The following is a 23328-nucleotide window of genomic DNA, read 5'->3' as shown; positions in this document are numbered from 1 at the left end:
ACAGTACTCTTCCGTCTCTGATTTTACATAGACACAGCTTCTCTGAGAAGCAAGAAAGCAAAATTTGAGTCTCACAATGTGTCTTCATTATTCTTCAAACTGCAGGCACCTAGTGTATCAGAATGATATGCTAGGTAACTGAAGATGTACTGTCACAGTCATTACCCAAAGAAATACCAAACACTGTCCATCTTGCTTAGATGGTTACCTTTGTGCATTCAATTAATTCTTTCCCCATCACAGTTATGACTATTAGGAAGAACAGTGTAAGACTGCATTCATTACCTGGTCAGAAAAAGACTGCAAGGAAGAATAGAACTTTAGTTAAATATTTTTGAACTGAGGTTGCTACAAAATTGCTTTTTTCTCAACGCTATACCATCCCAAGTCAAACATGCTTTCTATTTTACTAGTGCAATGCATAATAACAAAATACTTCCAAAACAATATGCATTTCTATTCTTAAAGGCAGTGAGTGATTTAAAAAAAAAAAACCACTCACAAGGTTTATTCAACGTGGCATTGGAATATGTCACTACCTTCATGCTCACCCAGGTGGTTATCAATTGATCCTTACCTGTATCACCTGGAAAAATGCTGTGGCAAATAAGATTAATGCTTTTCTAGGGCCAAGGCACAGTAAAATTCAGCAAAACATAAACATCTCATCTAGAAATACCATTTCCAAACCCTAGAAACTGAAAAATGATTGGGGATGAGCTGGTCATCCAAACTAGGAAAATAATTAAAATAGAACCTATTTTTTATCTCCACCTTCTGGCAGGTTTTCATGATTTGGGTTCCCTGGCACAGCCTGACTTCAAAGAAAAATATCAGCAAGGTAATACAGTGGAATAAAATGAAACCCAACCAAAAAATAGCTACAAAATTTCACAGCAAGAAATAAGAAAGTAACCAGGATGAAATACAAAAGAGTGGCTGAGAGGGAGAGGAAAACACAAGATGACTCAGAAAAAGAGGGACAATTCAGAAATGCATTTTATGTCTTTACTGAATGTGCACAGTACAAAGAATTGCTAATAGTACATTAGACTATACAGCTTTTACACTGTATTTTTATATGCTTGTCCATTCTTTATATGCTTTGCTCACCTGTTTTCATAATGATTTTTTTTTTTTTGTAATTACCCACATTTACCAGATTCCATGGTCATCTGAAGTAATCCATCAAGAGCTCTGGAAAGCAGACTTGTACTGGATACTTTTAGGTGACTTAATACGACAGGCATACATTGGTATTCCAAAAATAATGCCTTCCCTTCATCTGTCTTCAAGTCTGCACGAAGGGACTCAAATGCCTGAGCCAGGTAATCCACTGAAAATACCAAATACAGGCAATAAAACTTCTATAATCCTTGTTTCATTAAGCATGTGAACAACTATCTGACAGCTACCATGGCAGATACACACTTAAAAGTTAAATATCTGAAAATATTAAATTTACTTATTATTTGAAGACACCCTCTGCCTATTTTTATTCTTTAACAATCCATTGTGAGTGGAGAAAAAGATTATCTACAATTCATATGTTTAAGAAAAATATACCTACAAATGTAAAGTCCTGCAAATATTTTGTTAGAGGAAAGAAAATACAAACTCACACAGTTTGAGACAATGCTGGTTTCAACATCTGGGAAACCTCTATTAAGGGAGTCAGTGGCTGATTTGTCTCAGTGAGAGTAATTATTTTCATGAGAGCAACTAGTCCCATTCCTTCTATAAAAAGCTGTATATTTCAGTATAAACACTTTATATTCTCATCCATTCTGAGAAATTATAAAAAGGATGTAGATTAAGTGGACAAATCTATTTTCTTAACTTCCTGCTGTCAAATCTTCCTCAGTATCTTGGTATTGCATTGATCATCTGGAGCACAGAAAATTAAGCAGAAGGAAACAATTTATCCTACTGCATAAGTTTAACTATGGTGCCATCTGCTGGATACTGACATTTTGAAGGAATGAGGACATATGTTCAAACCAAATCTGCTATTTTATCACCAGATCATTAGTGCCATGTGGTCAGAGTGATCAAAATTCATACACGGTGATATCTGACATATGTTTAACAACAGATCATATTTTCTGTGCTACAGCAGCCAGCAGTACAAAGCAACCATGAAAAGCTAAACTGATTCATTCTAATCAGGAGTGTTCATCTGCTTAGGGAAAATCAGTCTATGCAATGACTAGTTTTTTATTTCAATTCTTCTTACACTGTTTTTATCAAACATTCCTAGAATGTGAGTATCCATTTGAGACTAATTATCATGCTTCACTGAAATAGTTCCCTCCAACAGCTGGACCACTGTGTTAGTTCATGAATGGTCTTCCACCATATTTTATTCCTGTGTTTAAAATAAATACTTACAATATAAATTATTGCACAGGTCATTAAGCATAAAAACATACTAATCTGCTTAAACATCTAATCCAGAAGCATGGCTTCCATGAACAAAAACTCTATTCATTATCTATCCATTGAAAATATTTGGCATTCCTGTTTTGTGTCAATCAGGGTGCCACAGATAGTAGCAATTTTGTGACATGGATCTCTGCTGTCTAAGAAATGCTCCAAAATTAAACATATTTCATGGAACAGACTAAAAAAATCAGATGTCAAAGCAGGCATCTGATTTTGACATTTTTGCATGATATTTCAGGAGTACCTTGAAAATTAACATCTCTGTAACCTATATTAATCTCTTAGTGTTATTGACAAAAGAAACATGTTACCTGTAAAGATATTTTAAAATACAAACCATTCTGAGGAAAATTTATAGCAAAAATAGAAACATGGAATAATTTAGGTTGGCATCTAGTCCAACCTTCTCTGAGGTTAGATTGCTCAGTTGTAACCCCACTAAAAAATTACTTGCTATCAAAATGATCCATGCTTTTAGACTGTCTTTGAAAAGGGAAAATAAGTGGTTAATACCACAAAGAGTTGGAAAAGGGTTATAGAGATGTTCATTCTTATGCTATCCTTGTAAAATTTATTCTTGCAGAATAACCCGTTATTCAGACACACAGTACTGCTGAGTTGCTGCAGGTAAGCAGGAATCACATCTTACACCTGCTCTTAATGGTATTTACTTTTCTGTCTGACTTCCATAATAAAGGATCTGCAACACCTTGTTCCCTGTTTCTCCTGAAGAAAGATGAGACATTAAAACTGAAGGTAGCAGTTAAAAAACCAGCTGAGAGAAGAGTTATCTTATTCTTTGAGTTGTATTTTTCACATCTTTTCTTACACTGTTCAGACACAATCTGATTTGTGTAATCTCACAGTGTCTACTTTGAAACCTTTATCTTCTCTCCCCTCTTCAGTAATGCTGACTTGTCAAGTCATCATACTGACAAAAACACAAATTCTAACATAAAATGAATAATAGCAAGATTTATACTTGTATATTTTGCTTCACAATACCCAAGTAAAATCACTTTTAACTAATAAAGCATAATAGACTCCACAGTATCACTAAAATGCTTTTTGTCCAGGCACATGACTGAAATAGATAAATTCATGTTAAAAAAATCTTGACCTACCTTGTTTCACTGTTTTAAGCACAATCAAAGTCGACAGAAACCTCAGAGGCATACAGAAACTCTTGAAGAAAGCTGCTGACTTTGATTTACTTTCTGTAGGCTGTTCAGAAGAACTGTGTGGGTTTCCCTTACTCACTATGCCTTTGAAGATATCTTCACCAAGTCTCCTCATGGTTGATCTCATTGTTGTGTGCTGCTTCAAACAGTGCATGTAGTTAGTGCAAACATTACTACTTAACATACATATGTTCTCCATGCAATTAAACATTAAATTGCAAATGCTTTGACCATGTATAGGAATATAATCAGCATAGGAGATACTGCTTTGTTTCAAAAGCTGTTGAACAATATTAACCCGGTGCCTTATCAACACAGACTTCAGCAAGAGACTAATTAGTGAAGGTCCTGGATACTCTGACATTATTTAGTAAGCTTGCCTGAAGTTATATCCTTTAAAAGCATGTACAGAATCAAGGTCTAAATATGAAGCTGAAGAACACCACAGAGGTAACATCTACTAGATTTTCATCATAAACTCTATAGAAATATTTCCACAGAATCAAACTTCACAATATGCTTGTTTAAAATATAGTCACTTACTAGAACTAAACCAAACATCTTACTATTGTATTGAATTTAAACTCAGGATATTTACAAAGTTTCTAGCATTTGATTTAGCAAATGAACATTGACAGTACTATGCTGGCTCTGTACAGTATGACAACTGTCTTTTTCTTTATTATATTGCTAAATATTTTCTTATGGCAGTCTGGTCAAAAAGAGCAAGGAATGTCTTGTGGTTAGACACCAAGCAGAGGACAGAAAAATCAAAATTTCTTCACTGCTTTGCCACTTACTTCCATCACTTTCAACAAATCTCATTCTCATAAATGACACAATAAAATAACTGCCTTCTCTAGTGCAAGCTTTGTTAATACATATGCAAAAATATAACTTCAGTTGTGCTTAGACATCACAAAAGAGATCACATACATAGGGAAACTACATTTAAATACACAGTGCGAAATTTAAATTTAACTTGAAGAAGAATTTGTTTTTCATTTGCCACTTTCTGTGGTCAATGCTATGAATTTATGTTTTACAAAGACAGCAGTTTCTTTTCTATATGCTACCTGAAAATATCCATTTTTCATATATATTTAATATGCAAAATCCATTAATATCCTCTGTGATTTTTTTTAAATATACTGCAGGATGACTACTTGTTTTACCTGTGTATCAGTGTCTAACTGTCTTATAGACCAGTAAATAAATTTAATCACAGGCATGTGCAGTTTAGGATTCACATATGGCATCCACTGGAGTTGCTCAGCAGCTATAGGCAAAAGCTGCAAAAATATAGAAAAATAGAATTACATGCAGTATATATATGAACTATTCTATAAGCTAAGTGTAAGTGAAAAACAAACAAACAAACCTCCTAACTTTCTCTTGGAATTTATCAGTTTACATATGCTAATGTTCTCTGGGCAGATCCAGTACAGCTACCAGAATTATATGCATACACAGGTGTTAAATTTTACATAGGTTTACATGTGGGAATGGAGATACATGTGAGCTTAATCTCATGTAAATCCAATCACAGTGACTACAAATCTTTTATATAATAAATAAATACAACAAAGTGAATTTTCTGAACACCTCACTGATTTCTAAATCTTGGTATCACAAGAAAAAACAATAGAGGTGCTGAAATACAGCACAGGATCACCTTTTATTGGTGATAAATTGAAATTTTAGTATCTAAAGAGGCATAAAAATATTTTAAATTTGATCTGTTGATATCCTTAAAACAATGCATCACACATAAAACACAAGACAAGCTATCACCTCACAGAAGTTACTTGAAATAGAATGCTGAAGCTCTTAGGTTGAGACAGGATATCACACTTCTTATTAAAAATTATCCATTTGCTTTGCAAATGTATTATGTCTTACTGCTGGAATGAATATTGATTTACTAACAATTATTTTATTTTAATTACACGATGGCCTGTTATACTCTCAGAATCATTTAAAGCACAGCAAAATCGGAAAACATATTAACACAAGCAAACAACCCAAGGAAACAACCCAAACCCCTTTACCTTCATACACTTTTCCTGAGTACAGGAGTTCTTTGAGCTCTGGGTAACCCTAGGTTTATGACTCTCTTCTTTTGTTTTTATTTTGCTAAGATGCTGGTCAGAGATCCAATCCATAAGATAAGTTAAGAGCTCATAGACTTGTGAATTCAATGGTAGCTGTAATATATTCACATCATCAGATATTTCAGCTTTCAATTTAATGCTTTTTCTAAGCTAAAGCAGTAACAAACTAAAATACATGACAGTACATTAGCTATGAAATATTATGCATAATAGAAAGGATGAGAATTTTATGCCTGATAAAATCTGAGAGGTGAGTTACTGTAGTGTGAGCTTGTGGAAAATGCATTCAAGCAGACCGTGATCTTGAACAGGCCATGTGTGCTCTGCTGGCCCTTGTACCTAGGGTTTGAGAAGCCTGTATAGTATGAATGGAACTGTACCTTACAGCATCTCTGGGAAAGCTAAACTGTATGCAGATCAAAGGTGGGAAGGTGGCAGTCCTGACTGGGAGACCCCTGTACATCAAGGAGTCAGAGATCCACACCACAGTTAACTCGAGCAGTGCAGCCTGTGCTGTGCTGCACAGATAACCAGCTGCACAGTTTATCCTGTGCTTGGCTGCAGGGTAAGCTCAGGCAGCTCCCTCTTGGTACTGCTGATCCTGCCTGGCCTTGGCCTTGTCTAAAAGTGCAACAAGTTCTTCTCCCATGAATGTCCTTCATGAACAGAGTTGTTTTCTTGCAAGATATGTAAAATGATATATATGTTGAGTGGCCAAAAAGGAGGGGCTTCTTTCAATGGACAGGCTCTGCTCAGCATGGCCTGAGAAAAGTCCACCAGGGCTCCATTTGATGCTCACAAACACAATGTTCCCAGCATCTAAAGGGACACATCACTTACTCATTCTCTATATTCCTCCTCTTACTCTGTTTTATTTTAATAGCCATTTAATGAAGCCATTTATTGTCAGCCTTTCTTACAAAGATCCAGAAGGAACCCTGCAGTGTTTCTTTCTCTTTCTCTCATACTTCACTCCCAAGTGCAAAACAAACACCTATAGTGATGATTTCTGGTTGTGAAAAACATGGCCATAATTTATTTTGTACTTGATGAAATGGTAGTAAAACAGCTTGGAAAAAAATTAATTCAGAATCACTACACTTTATAATTCTGGACAAATGAAATACAGGAGAAAACAAATCTTTAAAGTCCTTCACTTTAAAGAGTGTGGGAAATTCTTATTTCAATACACTAGACCTACTTTGTTTCATTTCATGCAATCCACTGTTGATAAATTTAACTGGGTAACTAGTATTGTTTAAAAAAAGAACAAAAATTTAATGAAACTCTCATCTTGGCTCTACTATATTGCAATTAAATACTCTACAAAAGAAATCCAGAGATCCCTGAAGACAGACTGCATGAACAATTCCCTAAAGACCCAAAACTTTTCTTCTATCTACCTTCAGATAACTCCTTTCCTCTTCACTCAGAACTATAACTACTGATACTATTTGTATTTCATGTGCAACCAAAGTATGCTAAAACCTATATAAAGATAATTTATCGGCTATCTATATAGACAGCACAGTTTTAAGGCATTCACTGCAGATAGGGTGGTGTGAATATCTTTCTCATTTCACAGTTTACCTCTAGCTGGAAAAAAAAGCATAACCAGCTGGGAGACGCTGGCAGAGTAATACCATAAATGGAACAACATGGAGACAGAAAGAATTTCATTAAGTGATGTAAGAAGGTTTTTTTAGGAAAAAAGGTGATTGTTTTGGAACTGTGAATGAACACTGCATTTAATCTCAGTCCTCCACTAAAGATTATTTCTCAAAAAAATAATAGCAGCATACTGCTTTTGGTTTAGAAGATTAAGGTTCTTTATTGGATACTTCTGAAAGACTACTTTTTACCTGGTGCTATTCATAAGGATATTGCTGTACTGTAGCAGTAACCAGAATGAGCCTAAGATTTGTTCTGATGCAGCAAAAGAAACCTGTGACAGTGGATGCAGGTTATAATTCTAATTGGCAGATGAAAGATAACATGATCTGAGGAGGAAAACTTGCCATATAAATAATAATATACACATACACATAAGCAATATGAAATCCAAGACATATTTTTAGCAACAAAGTTAACTCTTTGTTAAGTGTGGGTTTTCCCCCAATATAATCTGTTTCTCTTCTTAATGTACCTCATAAAATAAAAAGCTACATTTTGCAATTTCTAGCAGATGCAGAGAAAACGTTACACTGCCTAATATCTTCCAAATGAATAGATTCAAGACTTCTGCTTAATTCTTACCGTAGCAGTTCTTGATTTTGCCATCACTTTTTCCTGTTTCACAGGTTTGCCTTCTTTCATCACTTGACACAAATCATTAGATTTCCATACCTTTGAAAATTCATGTTTCCTCTAAACAAAATATAACAATGAATTATATTTCACTGGTTACCTATAAAAGCAGGTACATGTAAGAACAAACCTTACTTGTAGATTTTCTAAACGAGCTTTTGCTTTTCGTGCTTGACCTTCCAACTTCTTGTTCAACTCAGTTACATCACTTAACTGAAAGAAGCAGAAAATATTAAACTGTCTGTAAATTCCAAACTCACATCATGACTTAATTATCACACTGAAGTAACTTAATGTTGTTGAGCAGCTAAATTATTTAAGTTTTTTCTTATTAGCATGAAAAGTGATAGAAACAAAATCATCATCCACTTTCCTCAACAAATTACAGAATCAGACTGGTTGAGATTTGAGAGCACCTCTGGAAGACACCTGGTCCAACCCCCAGCTCAAGCTGGGCCAGGAAGAAGTGTCAGTGTAGTGCTTATGTCTGGCTGCTATGTCCAGACAGCTTTTGAATAGTTCCAAGGTGTTAGACTCTTATCACCTCTGTGGTGATAAGATAAATAAGGATAAGTTCCAGGATAAATAAGACAGCAGCAGTATCTCTGCAGCCCAACCTTTCAGAGTGCAGGAGAAGAATAAGCACTACAATGGCACTCTTAGATATACATGCACTTCACATTTGATTACTTGTCATGAAGAAGTGACAAAAAGGCACAAATTCAAGAATGTTAATCATAGTCTTCTTAATGGGGAAGGTGGTTACTGACCACGCTAAAAAACCAGTTTGCTTGGTGAGAAAAGATCAGGAAAACTGCAACCTCCATTTAAATAAAAAACCCACCATGCTCTATCCATACAACAACAAACAGCATGATCACCACAGAAGCCCTCAGTTTGCACAGCAATGCAAAGATTTTATAGTGATAGGAAATAACAAGACAGATGGGTTGCATCAGAACTATCAACATCCTGTGAGTTAGGTCTGACCTTCTTAAGGGAAAGAATGAGGCTCTATTGTAGATTTTTACTGTATTCAGATTATCGGAACATTAATTAGGTCAATGAATAAACAATGCTCAAATAATTTAGTTAATTTGTGTATCACCATTTTAGATCAGACTTAAAAGTCAAGTGAGACAAATTCCTACTCTATGCATTACTATGAAACACACCATTCTAGTTTACAAATTGAGAAAGTACTGCCTTCATTAAAATTTGCAAAAATAACTGAAAATACTGACCAAACATGAAGTTAGAAATAATCATTCTACTTTTTATTTAGTAGAATCAGCATAGCAATTTGGCACAACAAATCTGCACAGGTGGATTCCATTATAAAATGGAATAAAATACTTTCTCTCCATCCATTCTCAATGGACTTTCCCTTCCTAACAATTAGCTGTAGCTAGTGAGTCGGTAGAATAAATCCTACTTCTTTTTTATACTGTAAAAGACCAGAAAGGCTAAATTTCAAGTACTAGAAACAAGTGAGAAAAATATTTTCAGTCATTCATACAATTCTTGTCTTAGAGAAACAAAAGGTCAGCAATTTTGCAAACTCAAGCTGCTCAAATATTTGTTGACTGTAACTTGTAGAATTATTTATGACAGGAAATAATAAAGTTTACCTGCTTTCTTAAAGAGTCATTCACATCCCTCAAGCTGTCATATGATGACTTCAGCCTCCTGTTTTCTTTAGTTATTTCTCTCAAGGCTTCTGTCAGCTGCTTAACTTCTGCCTCATGTTGCTGTAGAAATATCAAATTTAAGACCATGTTCTAAAAGAGACTAGTTGAGAAACAGTAAGTTCCAGTTAAGTGTTAAAAGAGTTGGACAAACTTTCTAATGTGAAGTTCTTCATGTCCAAATTTGCATGTTCAGTCAGCAGTGAGAAAAACAAGCTCTGTACTGCCTATTACAGAAACTGAGAGCAACATGCACCACCTGTAGCTCCTATTGCTGCCTATTCTACCCAGACCAACTAAAGACATGTATATTTCTCAAACAATTCAGATGTGGGATGCATTTATGAACTAAAATCAATGACAAAGCTTTTACTTACAGCTCACTCTTCCAAATATTTACAAAAAGTTGTGACTGTGTTTTGGGGTTTCAACTCATGTTTCTGGCTTTGCTTATTCTGAATCACACAGAGTGAGAAACTAACCCTATGCCTTGTAGAGACTGGGGCTCTGGTTTACAACACAAACATATGAATTATAAAATACAACCTGCATATCCACTGTCATTCATCTCTTACTCCTGAAATTTGTTTTATATTTAATCTTCTCTGGACCTTCGATTTAAGTACCTCAGATTTGGTAAAATAGCAAGGTTTTATTTTACTGAAAATATTCTAGCTTTCATTACTCTTCTTCCATGAATTCACTCTTCTTCACTACTCTTTCTTTCCACACCCCCAAAGTTAGGCTGGTCTTCCTCCAAACTTTGTGAGTCTTTGTTTGCTAGTACTCTCTGCAATAGGTGTTATGTGAGAAGATCTCAATGTGTCTTAAAGCATTCCCAAGGAAATCCACTGCAACTACAGCTAATGCAAAGATACTCATTTAACTTACACACAACTACAGATTGACCACATTTTTTCCTCTAATACTGCTTACATAGCTTTCACTATTTTACAAAAAAAATTACCTCCTTTTTCTAACTTGTAACTGTAAAATGTACTACTCATCAGACAAGTAAATGCCCCATTCTGAAACAGAAATCATACAAAAACTCTAGTAATATTGTTGAGTACTTTTTATTAAATCTTTCCTTTGGGGATTTCAAGGACTTCAAAGAAATAAGCAGGATTTACAGCAAACATGTGATGGCTTAAGATAACTACAAATGAGTTAAAGGGCATATAGAGCAATATCTATCATTAAATATATTATTTCACCTCTTTTAAAGCTGCAATTTTTGTGTGAACTTCTTCCTCAACACCTCTTATTTTAGCCAAAGCTGCTTCGTGTTGAAAAAACAATGCTTCTTGTTCTGTTAGACAACGCTCTCGTTTCTGCAGCTGCAGAGCATACTCCTGCTGTGCTGAACTTTCTCTCTGTATCAAGAAAAAAAAATGTTAAACTACGTTAAATACCCATGTGAAGTGTTCCCAAATTATGCTCAATTTAAAATTTTGTCCCAGAGATATGTTTAGCTCTTTGTGAAATTACAGTTACACAAGAACTTATTAATACAAAGTATCCTGACAGCCACCTCTGCTCAGTTTCCTCCCACATTAACCCAAAGACCTCCACGTGCATTGGAATGGCACAGCCTCCCAAAATGTAAAATTCAACTCTACATTGATGCTCCAGAAAATCAAAATCCAAAATATTTGGATAATGCTATTAACTTTTAAGACAGAACAGAGTTTGATGTGACTGTGTTGAACACCTGATTAATGATATTGTTTCTTCAACTAGTGAGAAGTTGTCCCTGAAAAAGTGGTGAAGAAAAAAAGAGATACAAAATTATTTTTATCTCATATATTGGATAAGACAATTATGGCAGGGAATCCAGCAGAAGCTTAGGAACTATTACAGAGTAAAACCATATAGGAGGTTCTTCTATTAGTAGCCTAAACCTGGAGATGAGCTGGTGGGATGAGTAGAGGGATTTTGGAGGAGGCCATGAAGGCAAGTGCTTTGGAATGCCTAGAGTCAGGAGAACAGTTTCAGATGTTCTCAAGAGAAGCAATGGTTGTGAGAGTGCTTCCCTCTACACACACAGTGTGTCACAAGACAGTCTTGGATGTAGAAACACCGTGTTCCAGCTCCCTCAAGCTGAATCTGCCCACCTACCCATCTACCTGGTCTACCCAAAATTCAAATCAAAGCATCACTACTGAATCACTGAATTAATCTAGGGGAAGAGGAAGATAGAGACACAGATTTAGTATATAAGTAACTATGGTTAATATAAATTAATAGTAAAAAATAATAGTTTAATATATAAGGAAGTTTTACTATATAATTAATTTCAGATTTGTTTCTCAAACGTGAGAATATTCATAGTGTTATTCAACAAAAATTTGAAGGTGATTCCAGTTCCTACCTGGAGCTTCTGATGTATGACAAATAATTCATCATAAATCTGACTGATGTGAGGTGGTATTAAACCTTGCCTATTGCATGCCTGAGCACCAGTTCCATGCACAATTTTCTTTAACAAACCATGGTTGATAATTTGGTCTGTATTTTCTTGAGTATTTGCACCCAAATGAGATGGTAAAGTGAGGCCTGTCAACATGGAAAAAAATGCATTTTACAGTAAAAAATCAGTCCTAGCTAAATATTGATATGATAGTTGTACAAAACTGGCAAAAATATGTTCTAGGAATTCAGAGTTACAAGTACAGAGCGAGACGTATCAAAATGTGAAAGTAATCTAAAGAATTACAGAGATTTGATCCAAGTTCTTGTTCCATGATTTATTCAAACTGACCAAAAATCAACAGTTTTATAAGTAAAACTATGCCCTCCACTGCAATATAGAAATCCCAGAGATATCTGTATGGAATCTGTACACAGACTGAATCAGGTCACCAAAATCTCCTATTATTTTTGTAAGGGCTTCAGGTAACTGATCTGCTGCTGATTAGACCTTAGGGTGACATCTAAGTAAACAGGACAAGAGTTAAGAAACTACTGGATGCCACATGAGAAAATAACACTAGTATTGCTTCAAGTATGTCTGGACCTCCTAAAATAATTCTGAAGAAAGTACCCACGTGAAAGATAAAATCCCCACATTAAAATACATTTTAGGTGACTAGTGTATTTCTGAATTGAACAGAAATACATTTACTAGGAAGTTCTTAAAGTTACATGTTATACTTCACAGAGAGTTGTAAGAATGTATAAAATTAAATTTTTATTACCTGCCCCCGTGTATATAGCTGTATTTTGAGTTGCATCAATTTCAGAGCAAATAATGCTGTTTTCTTCTATGTCTAGACCACTTGAACCACAAAAATAATCTTGCTCATCATCAAAACTAAAAGTACAAAAGAGCACTAACTTTAAATTACTGAATTCCTTTCCAACATGATACATAACAGAGACTGAAACAAGTCTGTATAAAAAGGCAAACATTACTTAATGTAAGAATTTGATATTTTACTGATAACAAATAGCAGAGGTTAAATCATTTGGATGAAAGGCATTGTGACTCACAAATCTCAACCACAGAAATTACATGTTGCTGACTTGAAAGTTGTTACAATAACTAGGCTTTTCATGCTGTAAGCACATGTAACAGGTAAAACCAGCACTCTTCTATTACCACAAACCACCAAATTCCCAGAGAACTAAAAATACAACTCCCTTTTTTAAGTTATATTTTCCTATTTGGTGTAAAAGAGCCCTTAAAAGAAATTTCCTGGCATTTGGAATTGAATTATCTTTAAATAAACATAAATCTGTTTATCAGTTTGGGCTATTCGCTTTCCTCCTAGTTAATTTTTTTTTATCACCTAGTTAATGTCATTCCTGTATTCCCTTAGCAATTCCAACATACACAGATAGATTTGAAAGTAAAACAATATTCCTCACCAAAATCAGCATCCTCATGATCACACAAATTAGCTACTAACAGTTCTTTACTTAACAAAAAAACCAAGAAACTTAAAACAACTTTTGCACAGTCCAAATACATGTTTTATTTGTAGTTTTATGAGAAAAAAATAAAGGAGAAATAAAAACACCTCCTACCAATCCCAGTTTTTCAAACTCTTCTGGAAATCACTAGATCCAATGCTCTTCTCTCTTCCAGCTTCAGTAAATTCTGACTCTAAGGAACAATTTGATAAAGAAATAGTTATATTTTTCAGTGAGCTGTCAGTGCCACCTGAAATATATAAAATTGCAACAATTTTATTTCACATTTGAGAAGCTGACATCAATAAATCAATAAGGACTTACTGGAAGTACTTACCATGTAGTCCATGTATGTTTAAAAATCAAAACCATCGCTCATGCAGCCTGACAAATTATGAACTTCATTATAACAGCTTAAGGCATAGTAAGAATTATTTAGCTTTCACATATGATTTGTTTTTCTGAAATTTTAGAGCTTGTCTGCCTATAAAAGTTTTTCTGTAACTGAAATCTGACAAATAGCCAGCTTTCTCCGTGCTCCAGATTCTGAAAGAGACCAAATGAGTTCTAGATATTAAACATTTATGTATCTTTAAATTAAAGCTAAATACCTGCATTACAAAGTAAACTGCTACCAACTAATTCAAGCAGGACTTAAAGACAAACAGGCTGTGAACCATTGCTCCAAAACATCCTTTGCACTCTTTACTTGTTATCATTCCCAGGCTGGCTCCCAGGTATCACAACGCCCTGATCAAGATTACCTACCTATTTAAAATGAGAAAATACAAAACTAAATAAATTTAGGAACAATGCAGCTTTAGTATATGTTTTCCCTGTAAAAGATATAAAAGCTCCATTGCTTTGTATTACCTTTGTAAACTAGGGAGCTTCTGCTTTTACATTTGGTATGCAATGCTCCTGAGAGGAAATCCTACAAGAAAGCACAAAACCATTGCACTCAGAGTTTTCATGGAAAAAGTATGTCACAACTTACTGGTTTAACAGTTAAACTGTCACACTTTGTGGCAGAATTCTTACTATAAACTATTGGCTTTGAAAATGGAGGGGGTTTTCTATACACATAAATGTAAATGGTCCTCATATTAACATAAAGAGGCAAATATATTCTCTACAGTCTAGTAACAAAATACTTGTAGTGTTCTATGTTATAATATTTGAGAAACTATAAAGAAACTATGAAGACAGTAACACAAAATAAAGGCATGAAAGTAGAATTAGATAATAATGGAAACAGTGCCATCTACCTTCATATCTAGGCTTTTTATGCCAAAGTTTCCTGCTCTACTTTTTCTTACTAATTTATAAGTACGTATTAAAAAAGTGAATGACAGATATTTTAGGCTACAACCAAAATCAATTAAATGCATATTACAAAATCTCAGACTCAAGGCAGCTCTCAAGATCGTACTTGTTTCACTGCATCTCTCTGCTACGTTCTAGATCAAGTGATCAACTGCTGTATCTTCCTACCCTTGACTGACCACTTTTTTAATGAAATAACAAAGCACAAAAACACATGTAAGATTTCTTCCTTGCAAGCATTAAGGTCTCCGTAAGTCTTTTAAAAATAAGTTTTTAAAATTACTTTTCTTTAAAGTACAGTTCTGTAATTCAAAGCAGAATATTCCCCAAGAAAAATTCCCCAGAGAATCTAGATCAAATGCTATTCAAGTTGCAAATCCTTCTGCAGGAACTAAGGGCCCATATAGCCTGATTTTAGCTCAGAATCTTCACATTACATTTGAGATGGCTCCTGATACTAAACTGGCATGATACTAAGAAAAAAAAGGCTGGGTTTTCTATTCATTGATGATTCCCAGGACTAACTCAGTATCCCAATCCAACTACATACCTAACTCAATTTCAATCTCCCCCAATCTTTGGTTGCTTGTGGGTATTTTTCCACTATATTACTTCCCCTTGCAGCATGAGCCTAAGCACTTAAGGCCTTTTATCCCCAGACACACTGGAAGCATTTGACCCAGGGAATACAGATGCACAAAAACAACTGCAAAAATTTGTTTCACTGAAAGATAAACAAAATTCAGGCAAAATAAAGGTGCCTGGCCAGCATGTACTCCTTCTACTAAGTATCAAAGGCTTTTGAAACACCACAGTGGGGGAAGGGTCTTTGCTGCTGAATTTTTAGGCAGATCAGTTTTGACTTGTCAGCACAAGTAATAAAAAGAAAGGAACCACAATAGAGTTCTTTCATTCATCTGAGTGCGAAGAACCCAACCTTCTCTGGTGTAAAATACCATTGCCATACCTTGGCAAGGGACCCATCATAATTAATTGTCTGGTCAATGCAGCAGCCTCTAATATACCATGGATTTGATTCCTGGTTGACTAGATATGGAACCATTTCCTGCTGACAACAGAGCTAATCACTAAGCTTTAAAAAATAAAAAAAAAAAAACCACAAACACACCTAATGCATTCTAAGATTGTCAACAAGGTTAATATACTCCTAAGAGGATTCACATCTTTTTCTCACTCAACTGGCAAGGACCAGGTCTTAGGCAAAAACTGCATGCTAAACTACGTTTTAGTACCGCATAGAATCTAGCATTGCAATTTCCAGGGAAAGGTCCTGCTCAGACAAAGACGACTCTTCAGCACCTCAGCCCTACGGCAATCACTGCGCGGGGTCAGGGACAGGAGCAGCAGGAGCCCGTAAAGTCCTCAGGTCTGTTCAAACCCCACTTTGGTCTCGCAGTGGGTACGCGGCAGCTCGGCGCTCACAATGGACCCCGAGGCAGCGGACAGGCCCCCCACCCTCCATCTCTCCGAACACTCCAGGGACGCGGCGAGGAGGAAATGGCTTTTCTGTGCCGCCTCCTCCTCCTCCCCGCGGGCCGCCCGCCCCGGCCCCGTCTCACCCCCGCGGGCCCCTGCGGGCAGCGCCGCTGCAGCGCCTGGGCGGAGCGGCCGGGCCCCGGGCCCGCCATGGCGGCACCGCCGCGCTCGAACCAACCGCCACGAGCCGCGCAGGCGCACTCGGGGCCACGGGCGGCGCCGGCCCGGGCGGGCACGGCAGGGCAGGGCAGGGCAGGGGGAGCCGCCGCCACGGGCCTGACGGGGCGGGCACGCAACGTCGTCATCATCATCATCGTCAACAAACACAGCGCTCCTCTTCACCCTCGGCACAGCGCGTCCGACCCACGACCGAACAGCACCCTGGCAACTGGACCACTCAGTGCCACCCTCTTAAACACCTCCAGCGACGTTGATCCCAACGCAGCCCCGGGTCCCTCATTCCAATGCCAATCAGCCTTTCTGAGAAGAAATTGCTCCTGCTGTCCTCCCTAAAGCTGCCCTCGGTAAGTCTGTGACCTGTTGTCTTGTCGCTGGTTGCCTGGGAGAAGAGGCCGAACCAGCCCCAGCTCCAGGCAGCTGAGTGGGTGTAGAGAGGGGTACAGTCCCCGAGGACACCTAAAGATATCGTACTGCCATCCTTTAAAAATAAATAAATAACCCCCCAAATAAAGCAAATCTAAATGCGTGTTGCCCAGAGCAGAGGTGTAGACTGTAAGTTTAAATACACCCTGCATTTACCTATGCATACTCACTCTTGACAGGCAAAGTAGTAAAAGGAGTACACAAGCTGGAGCCTGCAGCAAGGTCAGAGAGTTGGCCACAGCTAATAAACACTGAACAGAGTCAGAAGGTTATACTTAATGTGTCAGGTAAAATCCCAATGTTAACTAGATGTTTTGCCTAAAGCCAAGTGTCTTAGAAATAGTTTAAGAAAAAAAAAAAGTTGGCATATTGCTCTTGCACAACATTGATCAATCATTTAAAACTATGCAGATAGAACAAATCAACATGTACCTGACTCAGCCTGCTCTCTGCACGCTGCAATGCCTATTAACTTTCAAAGGCCTTCAGTGTACTGTCCAGCAATTTGCATCCACCATCTGCACATTCAAAAGAGCTTCATGAGAGCAAGAACCAAGTTATGCAAGTCATCTTCTTTTAAACAAACCAAAGTGAAGACAAGACATTTATTTTAACAAGACTAGGATTTAATTTTTAAAATTTGACACTTAATACAAATATGTCAGGATAACACAAATACACCTGAAATATGCCAGTGCCTGAACTTTATTTACCATGCAAAAAAATCAATTGGAACACATAAAAAAATTCAACTATAGCCTGTAATTTTACATTTATACATCAGAAGTGTCCATTTTAAGAAGTTGAAATAATTAGTCAATAACATCTAAGTACTGATTTATACTGCAAAAACATCTGTATACTCAAAGAAATAATTCTATATTTGCCCACAGTCTGTAATGACAATTCTTCCATTTACTAGCCCTTTAGGAGAACCAAAGGATTCGATCTTTTTCACAACATCCATTCCATCTTTCACAAACCCAAATACCACATGCTTGAAGTCCAAGTGTTCTGCTTTTTTAAGTGTTATGAAGAACTGAGAATTATTTGTATCCCTGCCCTTATTTGCCATTGACAACAATCCAGGACCGGTGTGTTTCACTATGAAATTCTCATCTTCAAATGCTGTTCCATAAATCGACCGTCCACCTGTTCCATCATGGTTAGTTATATCTCCTCCCTAAAACAAACAAACAACCAGACACAGCATTAACTGACAAGTTCCAAAACACAACCCAAAAGTTATACTTCCTTTCAACAGTAAAGACTTTGTTTTGGAAGAACTCATTTTCACAAGTATCAATATCTCCTTAGATGTAGGGCTTCCCAGCTTGAGCAGGTTTGTTTGTGGTAAGAGAAGCAGTAGTAGAAGGTGTATCCCTTGTTTATTCTGAACACAGAACTTCCTACTCCCCATAGTGACATTCCTCTAGGCCTGTCATTCCTACTGCCTGCATCACTTGGCTCTGGAAGCTGCCTGGACCTGCATTATCTCCTTGAAGGCCTGTCCTTGCTTAGTCCCTGCAGGCACAGAATTCATCACCTGACAAAGGTTAACAAAGCAGTGGCCAATAATTCCATACAGCTTTGTCATGTAACTGGTTGAGCAGCATGGTAAGTGTGTCTTATCTTTCTGGAAGGTAGCAAACTCCTGATAAATTTGAGTATACACATAAAGGTGACAGTGCAAATTGTACAGCCTTAGTTCTCATTGAAGAGCTTCTCACTGTACCTCAAGAAAGTTCAGGCAAAGCAGAGCAAACTTAAAATATTAAATAAATTTAATGTGATAGTTCATTTTGTCAAGGCACACATGGTACAGTTAACTGTTTTAAAAGAATGTCTGCTCCTATCTAAAATGCAGAATACCCTGAAATAAGCTTAAATCCTAAATGAGTTTATCAGAAAGGCACAAAGGTTTAACAAAAGAACCATTAAGTGCATACTTCAGACCCATGTAGATAGCTAATCAAAAGACAGACTAATATTTTATTCTGGTGACAAGCCATTCATATACTATCACAGAATGGTTTACATTGGAAAGGACCTTTAAGATCATCTAGAACTCCCCTGCCATGGGCAGGGACACCTAGAACTAGGACCAGGCTGCTCAGAGCTCCATCCAGCCTGGCCTAGAACACTGACAGGGATAGGGCATCTACAACTTCTCTGGGCAACTTGTTCCAGTGTCCCACCACCCTCACAACAAACAACTTTCTCCTAACATCTAGTCTAAACCTACTCTCTTTTACCTAGAAACCATTCCTCCCTTGTCCTGTGACTACATGCTCTTGTAAAATGTTTCCCTCCATCTTCTTGTAGGCTCCCTTCAGGCACTGGAATGACACCATTAAATCACCCCTAAGCTTTCTCTTTTCCAGGCTGAACAAATTTAATTCTCTTAGCCTTTCCTCATAGGACCAGTGCTCCATCCTTCTTAAAAGGCTTGGCTTTCCTCTGGACTCACTCCAACAGGCTGATGGCCTTCCTATTACTTTTGTATATTATTTTCCTGTATTACTGTATACATCTGGGCTTGTAGAAAGTCATCTACACACCTCATCTTCGGGGATGTAGTGACATGCAGATCATTAGCATAGCATGTACTGATGTTGGTTCATTTTGCCCGTTCCAAGTAACCAAAACTCAATGAACTATTGATTGAGAATTGAGAATTTTAAGAAAGGTCTATCTGAGCTATTAGCAATCTCCCAAGCCTTCAGCATTTATGAAGAACTTGCCAGTGCTACTGAATGCACACAGAGGTTTAAAACCAACACTGTCTACCAGGGATTAGATACACTGCAGGCTGATGCTCTCTGCACAAAACGATGCTTTAGTAAACAGGCCACTGCTTGGTCATTGGATCTAGAAGACTTGCTTTAGATTGAAACCTAACATCTGTGATACTTGAAATGTCAGTTTTAAAATGCATGTTATCTGAAATATAAAGTGTACTTTAAAGTCCAAGAAAAACCTGGAAAGTAAGTGTTCTTAACAGGTGAGCATACAGAAGTTCTTCTCTGGACAGAGAAGGATGAATGGTAGTTTTGGGAACACCTACTTTCCTTGGTGTTCCTGTTCAGCAACAGGCCCCTTGTCCATTGTAAGAGGACTCTACCTCCCCCTATTTTTTTTTTTCTTTCTTTCACCCTGACGTGACAGAACTAGCAAACACTGAAATATGAGGCCACTGGTAGGCACAGGTGAAAAGCATGTTAGGGTAGCTTGTGCTGCTTGCACCGTATCTTATCTCCTTGTAGGGAAAGGACAGATGAGACTATCCTGCACAGTGGATCCATGCTGCCAACAAGAATGTGCTATTCTATATAAGTCATTTTTTGAAGTGCCATTTTTAGTCAAGATGCATCTCATTCTCTCAGTGAAGAGTCTTCTTTTTATGCTTACCTGACACACAAAGTCTGTGACTATTCTGTGAAAGCGGGAGTTCTTGAATCCAAATCCTTTCTCTCCTGTGCACAGGGCTCTGAAGTTTTCAGCAGTTCGAGGTACAATATTTGCAAACAGCTCCATGGTTATGTGCCCTAAAGGTTCATCATCAGCAGAAACCTCAAAATACACAACAGGGTTGGTGTCCTTTGACAGTCCTGCTGCCAGGGACAAGTGCCCCTTCTGTAGTTCCGATAAGCTTAGCTGGCATTCTTCAAACCTCTTCTTGAAAGAATTGGCCATTTCTTGGCTTTTAAATCTGACTGCAAATTGTTCTACTTTTACTTCACCATCTGAAAATAAATCCAAGAAGGCCTGTTTAGTTTAATCTTGTAACAGTCTACAGGGAAAAACAAAATACAGAAACTATAGACAACCTAGAAAAAACAAAGACCACCTGAAAAAACTCACCAGCATAATCCGTGGCTGTCCAAATGAAAGCATTGTTTGATGTATCAGAGGGCACTAAGTTCATTTCTTTGGTGATAACATGGTTTGCACAGACTTTAAGAACTTGGTCTCTTCTCATTAGGACTCTGTAGTATTTCTTCTGTGTATGGAAGAGTATTTTGATCTCTCCCACACCACGCTCCTTCCACTGAGTAACATCCCTGTCCCATCTGTAAAGTTTTGCCCTCTCCTTGAAGAGAATTTCTTCATCTTCTTCTCCAGATTTTACCTCCACCTAAAAAACAGCACAATAGACTGAGAACCTGTGATTTCCTATGAAGATATTAAATAATTATTACATATACTTCTGAAGATTCTGACATATTATAGTGGAAAATTATTCAGTGTGTTCTTTTCACCAACACCCCATTCATCACACCAAAATGGGTAAAACATTTTCAGAATTTAAGAGCCCAACAAATTCCACTGTTTGAGAACAATTACAGCACTGCAATCCTCCTTCACCATGCCACATGTAGTTGTGGTGGGTGTCTGTTGGTTTTGCTTTGGGAGTGGTTTGCTTGGTTGGGATTTTCTTTATGGTTTATGGTTTTTTTTCTTTTAACAAGAACCCAAGACTTTATCAAGTGTTCTGGCAAGTTTCCCAAGTTTCAGGTTTGCTGAATGATGTGCACACTGAGAAGTGAAGACCAAGTACTGTTACAGTTCCAGGAGTTATCTTTAGCGTGTTATTAAAGAATTTGATATTTACATTTGAACAGAATAAACACCAAATATACAAAACTTCAGCCTGACAGCCGTATCTCCACCTCACTTTATATATGCAGTTTATATATGCCTCTCACTTTATATATGCCTCTACTCTCCACTTTATCTAGCAATTCTCCAAAGATATGAACACTTCAGAGAACTGAAGAAATGTGTGACAAAATACTGTTTGTGAAACCAAAAAAGGGAAGCAGAGAAGCATGATAGAAGTCATAATGTGACTCACAAATGAGCAAAGGCACACCAAATTTTCAAGAAGGAAGTTGAAGGCATGTTACAAATAGATCAGACCAGCTGTTCAAATTGAAGGACACCACATACAGTTCCTTTGTATTCTATTTGCCTTGCTCAGTAATTGTACTAATCTATAGTTAAATTTTAATATTTATAGAAAGGTCAGAGAATATGACGATATCATCAAAAGAGTCTGAAATAGTTACTAGGCTAAAAACCAAATCAAGACATGAGTAACTGTAACTGTATGAAGTCTCAGTAAGTTATAAGGCTACCTTCAAAGTTGAAGTTTCTCCTACTTCTTGAAAAACCATTATTTTCAAACTAAAAAAGTTAGTTCCCTTAGCCTACAGGTGACATTAATTGTACATCTTTTTTCTTTGTGATTCTAGGAATCTCTTGCCTAGCTTAAAGATTCTTAGTTGGCATAGCTTTCACAGAACTGAATCTACAGGTTGCTGATACAAAGCCACAGCTGAGTTGTATAAGCACTAGCAGTTATTCAGTTCCCCCTTAGTGATTTTCAGCTGTGCTATACAAATGGTTTAGCTTTCACAAGCTATGTGTACAAATCTGCATCCTCATCAACTCTCAGTCAAGTTATAAAAAAATCACTTGAAGATTTTAGCTGAGGCACCAGACACCTCCCCAGGGCTATGCTGTACTAGGATTTAAAACAACAGGTGCTTCAACATAGTCAGTGTAAAACATGCAGAACAAGGCACAACAACATACAAAGCAAAGCTAGTTAAGCAAAACATTTTAAAGCTTGCTGTGTAAGCAGAGATAGTTATCTTAATTTTTGGTTTATATTCCAGAAATCATCTTACCTCTGGTAAGGACACAATTGGCTCAAAGTGGATATCATCACTATGTACTACCTCATCATCACTACCACCCTCATCTTCATCTGCTTTACGGGTTGTATCTCCAAACACAGTTGCTCCTGTATTTGCCCATTTGAAGTTTTTATCTACAATTAAGAGGGTGACATTTTAAAATTAATGTAGTTTTTTTTCTTCCTGACAAAAACTTGCAAAAAATTGTTGTTTCTAATGATCAGCAGAAATTTTGTGCACAAAAGGTATATTGTATGAAGCAAAAGCCCAGCTGAGGTTTGTCTTAAACTAGCTGAACTTACCTTTTGAGCCAAAAGCAAAGTCTTCAGAACTTTTGGATGCCAGATCTGCAAATGACAGGCCTGTGGTATTGCCAAAACCAAATGAGATGATTCTGTTTTCTATCAAATAAAAAGGAGAAAGTCAAAGATTTTTCTGTACTTACTTAAAGAAAATACATTTATGTACTCACAAGAATAAACTGGAGAACTGTCTACAGCATTTTTTCCCTCCTCCCAATAAATTTAAAGTTTGAATGACACTT

At 36.9% G+C, this 23328-nt stretch overlaps 2 protein-coding genes across 2 annotated transcripts in view; both read right to left on the bottom strand.

The window, feature by feature from the left end:
* CCDC138 (coiled-coil domain containing 138) overlaps nucleotides 1-16628 on the bottom strand; it is a 30953-nt gene extending 14325 nt beyond the window's left edge. Inside the window, exons 1-13 of the mRNA XM_066571606.1 lie at nucleotides 16560-16628; nucleotides 14527-14587; nucleotides 13768-13903; nucleotides 12936-13051; nucleotides 12110-12294; nucleotides 10953-11111; nucleotides 9679-9798; nucleotides 8183-8260; nucleotides 7997-8107; nucleotides 5678-5833; nucleotides 4802-4918; nucleotides 3570-3762; nucleotides 1160-1336 (exon numbers count right to left, since the gene is read on the bottom strand). Coding sequence (XP_066427703.1) covers nucleotides 1160-1336; nucleotides 3570-3762; nucleotides 4802-4918; nucleotides 5678-5833; nucleotides 7997-8107; nucleotides 8183-8260; nucleotides 9679-9798; nucleotides 10953-11111; nucleotides 12110-12294; nucleotides 12936-13051; nucleotides 13768-13903; nucleotides 14527-14587; nucleotides 16560-16628 — 1678 coding nt within the window. The remainder of the gene's footprint in view (nucleotides 1-1159; nucleotides 1337-3569; nucleotides 3763-4801; nucleotides 4919-5677; nucleotides 5834-7996; nucleotides 8108-8182; nucleotides 8261-9678; nucleotides 9799-10952; nucleotides 11112-12109; nucleotides 12295-12935; nucleotides 13052-13767; nucleotides 13904-14526; nucleotides 14588-16559) is intronic.
* Nucleotides 16629-17683: 1055 nt separating this feature from the next.
* The window catches only part of RGPD4 (RANBP2 like and GRIP domain containing 4), a 33658-nt gene continuing 28013 nt past the window's right edge, over nucleotides 17684-23328 (bottom strand). Inside the window, exons 25-29 of the mRNA XM_066545272.1 lie at nucleotides 23087-23185; nucleotides 22776-22918; nucleotides 20944-21217; nucleotides 20491-20825; nucleotides 17684-18262 (exon numbers count right to left, since the gene is read on the bottom strand). Of these exons, the coding sequence (XP_066401369.1) occupies nucleotides 17957-18262; nucleotides 20491-20825; nucleotides 20944-21217; nucleotides 22776-22918; nucleotides 23087-23185 (1157 nt within the window). The 3' untranslated portion in view covers nucleotides 17684-17956. The remainder of the gene's footprint in view (nucleotides 18263-20490; nucleotides 20826-20943; nucleotides 21218-22775; nucleotides 22919-23086; nucleotides 23186-23328) is intronic.

The sequence above is a fragment of the Molothrus aeneus genome, chromosome 2 (genome assembly GCF_037042795.1).
Source record: "Molothrus aeneus isolate 106 chromosome 2, BPBGC_Maene_1.0, whole genome shotgun sequence".
Taxonomy (NCBI): domain Eukaryota; kingdom Metazoa; phylum Chordata; class Aves; order Passeriformes; family Icteridae; genus Molothrus; species Molothrus aeneus.
Note: the sequence above shows the minus strand (reverse complement) of the source record. Positions and strands in the feature narration are given on the sequence as shown.